Raw genomic sequence first — 5450 nt, forward strand, 5'->3', positions numbered from 1 at the left:
TGTGGTGAAAGGAAGTTAAAAAAAAGGGTTTCAAATGCATGAGATTCAAGAAAAAATGCTAGCTTTATAAATATGTATGATTATTGATTATTGATATTGAATATATATCATTAATTTAGTTTCTATATATTAAACTAAGGGTGAGCAAAAACCGCACCGCAACTAAAATTAACCGCAAAAACCACATAAACCGCAACCGAAAAACCGCAACCGCAATAAAAACCGATGGTGAAGTTTTCTGTTTTTCAAAAACCGCAAATTTGCGGTGCGGTGCGGTTATTAGTTTCCAAAAACCGCAAAAAAACCGCACCGCACCGCATATATTATATACAATTTTTTATCAATTATTAGTTTATTAAATATTAAAAATAAGACAAGTTTCATGAATGAAAGATGGATAAAATACTAAAAGACAAAAGTGTTGGTTTTTTCTTATATTTAACTTTGAAAAAAGGATGAAGTTAGACAATTTTAAGATATTTATTGTTAATTACTATTGATTTGATGTTTTTAAGATATTAGTTGTTTGAGGTTTAAGTTAAATAGTTAATTGTCTTATACCTTATGGTTTTTATTAGTATTACAAGTAATATGTTTGAACTCTTAAAACTATTTGAATTTCAAACTGTGGTTAAAAACCACACAAAATAACCGCACCAAATCCATGCGGTTAATAACTGCAACATAAAAAAAAACAAAACCGCACCGCAAAAATAACCGCCTAACCGCACCGCAAAAATAACCGCACCATGCGGTTTTGAAAATGGATTAACCGCATTTGCGGTTAGTGGTGAGGTTTTGGCTAATAACCGCACCGAACCACACTGCGCTCACCCCTATATTAAACATACCATAATAACTATATTAATTTCAAGTTTTAAATTTCAAATTTCAAACTTCAATTTCAATTTTAAATAAATTTACATTTAAAACCTTCGTATTTAAAATTTTGTTATAATTAACACATTTAATACACGGGTCTACAACTAAACACATAATTTTAATTTAATTTTTTCACTTTTTTTAATTTATACTTATTTTAAATTTTAAATTCAAATAAACTTGTTGTTTAATCAACATTTTGTTTTAACCAGCCCATATAATGTACTGATATTACAACTAGTATTTTAGTAATATAAGGATATAAACTGATAAACAATACCAAATATCAACAGGATCATAAACATGTGGGGTTGCCTTGAAACTTTGAAAGCGGTCATGGTAGTTGTGTGTAAAATCATGGGTGGTTTCAAATCGGGCTTCTAGTGCTAGTCTAACAAGATTCTCACTTGTTTTCTTCCCCTTTTTCCTATATATTTCTACACCATTTCCAAACCACTTCATACCTTTTTTTTCCTTTCCAATTCTTCTAAATTTCAAACCCCAGGACCACAACCACAAAACCATGACCAATCAAAGCGTTTCTTCAAAATTGGAGCCATGGCATGATTTGTCCGGGAAGGTTGTGATGGTGACCGGAGCGTCGTCAGGGCTCGGCCGAGACTTCTGTATAGACCTGGCGAAATCCGGCTGTAGAATCATTGCGGCGGCGCGCCGGATAGACAGGCTCGTGTCTCTCTGCGACGAGATAAATCAACTTGGACGAAACGGCGGTGCTGTTACACCTGGTAACTGTGAGATCGCCGACGATGTTAGGGCGGTGGCGGTGGAGCTTGATTTGAGTGGTAAGGGCCCCGCCATTGAGGCCTCCGTGAAAAAGGCGTGGCAGGCATTTGGGCGTATCGACGGTTTGATTAATAATGCTGGGGTTAGAGGTAATCATTCAATACTCCATCCACCTCCATTGATATTGAGCAAAATACATAAATTCGTCATTGTAGTTTTCAATTTCTTAAACACATCAGTCCCATGGATTCTCGTCAAATTACTAACATTAAATTCGTTCGTTGTATTTTTCAACTTCATCCTATTTACCACTAAACTTCATGATCATGGAATGATGGAATTGCAAGAATATGATATATAATTCACTTTTTATTGATGCATGCTAATTTAGTTAGTTTTCTAGATTCCTGAAAAAAGTTGGGTGCTTTAAAGCTTGTTGTGTTGAAACACATGAGATTCATACACATGATTTGCGTTATAAATTTGCAATTTTTATCTAAAAAAAGACATAACATGTGAAGAGGAGTCGCTTTATTTTAGTAATACAAGCTATATTATATGTTTCTTGTGTAGGTTCTAGGAATTGACGACTCAATAAATATCACTCAAAAAAAAAAAAAAAAAAAAAAAAACTAAAACAAGTCAATTTACAACTATATAATTGAATATAAAGTCGAAGTCAATTATTATTACATCGTGTTGTACTGTTAAACAAACAATATTACACTTTGACCAAGAAAGCGTCCAAGCACTTCACATTTACATCATCACATGGGTCCACACCTTTTACCATAAACAATAATGATCTTTAGAATAATATCCAAGTGTTTTATTGCTCATGTGTATTAAACTTCATTTAAAATACTTGCGTTGACTTTCAGGTAATGTCCAGAGTCCATTGGAGTTGACCGAAGAAGAATGGGAGAGTACAACAAGAACAAACTTAACCGGAACATGGTTGGTGTCAAAATACGTATGTATACGTATGCGTGACGCGCATCACGGAGGATCAATCATCAACATCTCATCAATTGCGGGCCTTGACCGTGGTCAACTCCCCGGTGGTCTCGCTTACGCCACTTCAAAAACGGGTGTTGTCACGTTGACCAAGGTAACCTTAGAAAATAAAAATCTTGATTCACTTTCAATATAATTTTTTAAGTTGATCAAGAGGTTATTGGGCTGGTGTGTAACTTTTGTAACTTTGGGTTTGGGATGTTACAGGTGATGGCTATGGAAATGGGAGCGTATAAGATTAGGGTGAACTCGATTAATCCGGGGCTTTTTAGGTCGGAGATCACGGAGGGCTTAATGGAAAAAGACTGGCTGAATAATGTGGCTGAAAGAACAGTTCCATTAAGAACATTTGGAACAGCGGATCCAGCCTTGACTAAACTTGCGAGGTATCTGATCCATGACTTGTCACGATACATCAGTGGCAATGTGTTCATAGTTGATGCGGGTGTTACCCTACCGGGTGTCCCGATTTTCTCTTCACTTTAGATCCGGAGAGTAATAATAGTTTAAAGCAAATTTATGGGGGAGTTTATTTGGACGTTTAATTGTAAATAAAAGTTGGAAAATTGTTGAAGTTTGAATTTTGTTCGTAAAAGAGCGTAGAAGGTAGTGGAGGTTATTGGTTTTATTATGTATTTCTTAATTAAAATGTCTAATTGAAATATGGTTTGATAACTATTTGTATTTTTTGGGAGAGGGTTTAGCGTTGAATAATCAAGAGTTCAAGGCAGTTGATTTATCATTTATGTATAAATAAGCAATTAATAAATCGATTCATGTAAGGGTTAGATGTGAACAAACTAATTTTATTGATTCACAAGCAAAAAGGAAAAATGTGGAAAGTGGCTGATAGTTAGAGGAGAGAGAGAGAATAAAAAGGAAAGAGAGAATAAAGTGGTACTCACTTGGAAGAGGCAACATGGGAAACAACCATCTTGTGGCAGTGATAGTGTGGCACCACTAGCACTAGTGGTGTGACAGAATCAATTGGGTAGATGAAGGTGGACGTCCAGTTGGTATTGTGCTTTTTCTCGCTCCTGTGGTTCTTCAGATGCTCTTCCATGCACAATGAAGAAGATTTAAGTTATCAGAGTTCTATGTATTCGATCTGCAGGGTTGGATTAAGAAGCCTAACTTGTTTTTCGACATTAATGAGACACCTTTGTCTATGATAGGGGGTAGCCCAGGTTCACCATCGTTAGATAGGTTCACGAATCAATTACTTGGTAGCAGTTCCAACTCGAACTATTACATCTTTTCAGTGATTTTGAGATTCAAAATATGTATAAACATTTCGGCATCATCAAGCAAACCATGCCTATTTACAATTACATAGATCATTTTGAATATTTGCTTTTGTTGGCTCCCAAATTGCCAAAATCCCAAGCATTAGGGTACTTTTTTTTTTTGGAAGGATTGAAAGACGAGGTCAACATTGTGAGGGCCGGTCCTGAGATCGCCATAACAATTAGGCAAATAAATGATTAATAGAGAATGAAATTGAATAGAAAATAAAATGGTCACCAAACGATGGTTATGTAAAGGCAATGACTTTCAAACCAAAACGTTTACATCATTATTCATGAATGTGGGTTAGTAATTGTTTAAGATTTGTAGTCAAGCTTTTGTGTTCAAAATTCATAACAATTATCTTGAAGGTATGTTGATTATTTCTTATCAATATACAATAGATAATGTACATTAGAAAAGGAACATTACTAGACTAGTTGACCTTTATGACCTTTGTTGCCATTTTGACCTTTATGACCTTTGGTGTCATTTGAGCTATTGCAAGATCGTCTAGGAACATATGCAACCTACCATCTACAATACCTTCCTGTATAAGCATAAAACAACAAAATTCTAAAATGTCATTCATAATATTATGAAACACTGAAATTAACCATTTAATACACAGATGAGTACCTGAAATATAGACAAACATCATAAACTTTCAGGCTGAAAAGGAAAGAGAACACCGGAAAGTGGGAGTAAACATTGACCATTTAAAGTTTAAATCCATGAAGAGAGTGTGAGAAATAAAAGTGAGAAACTTTAGGAAACAGAAAAGACAATTAGTAAAAACCACCTGAAGTCCATCAGGAAGAAGTCAATTATGTGATAATCGACCGAAAAGAACCCTTTCAAATCACTAAAAACAACTTGTATTTTCAGAGAATGTTTAGTGTTCACCTTTTGGTTCTAAGAGAGAGAGAGAGAGAGAGAGAGAGAGAGAGAGAGAGAGAGAAAGAGAAAGAGAGAGAGTGTGTGTGTGTAACAACGTAAATTTTCAAAACAAGTTTTTCATTTAAAATCATATAATTCTCATAACACATTTATAAAAACCTCATTTATTTAATTTACAAACGCAACTCCATGTTTGTTTGATTACAAATCCAGGATCCTCGAAACATAACTCTTTCACTGGTGTGTACAATCAAGCCGGTGCCTTCCCGCGATCTTGAGAAAAACCAGAAACACATAACACATAACATGGTAAGCACGAAGCTTAGTGAGTTCCCCAAAATACCGCATACAACACATACGCCACTCGAGGCTACAGTATGACCTTCCGGTCGATGTGTCTCAGCGGGACCCTCCAGTCCCGTAGATCGTTGGACCCTTTGGTCCGGTCATAGCTCGTTGGGCCCTTCGGCCCGATCTGTATCGTTGGACCCTCCGTTCCGGTCTGTATCGTTGGACCCTCTGGTCCGGTCTGTACAATCATATAACATACATATATCACATGGCACATAATCTCATACATAACACATAAGACCCTCCAGTCAACACATAAATACCACTCT

The 5450-nt window shown here is 35.7% G+C and overlaps 1 protein-coding gene across 1 annotated transcript; it reads left to right on the forward strand.

Annotated features, from left to right (window-relative positions):
* Positions 1 to 1283: 1283 nt before the first annotated feature.
* Positions 1284 to 3318, forward strand: LOC111919329 (uncharacterized). The gene is made up of 3 exons (XM_023914921.3): positions 1284 to 1775; positions 2508 to 2737; positions 2851 to 3318. Exons 1-3 carry the CDS (start codon positions 1406 to 1408, stop codon positions 3127 to 3129), a joined length of 879 nt encoding a protein of 292 aa, XP_023770689.1. The 5' UTR covers positions 1284 to 1405; the 3' UTR covers positions 3130 to 3318.
* The last annotated feature ends 2132 nt before the right edge of the window (positions 3319 to 5450 follow it).

This window comes from Lactuca sativa, chromosome 8 (assembly GCF_002870075.4).
Source record: "Lactuca sativa cultivar Salinas chromosome 8, Lsat_Salinas_v11, whole genome shotgun sequence".
In the NCBI taxonomy this organism is placed as follows: domain Eukaryota; kingdom Viridiplantae; phylum Streptophyta; class Magnoliopsida; order Asterales; family Asteraceae; genus Lactuca; species Lactuca sativa.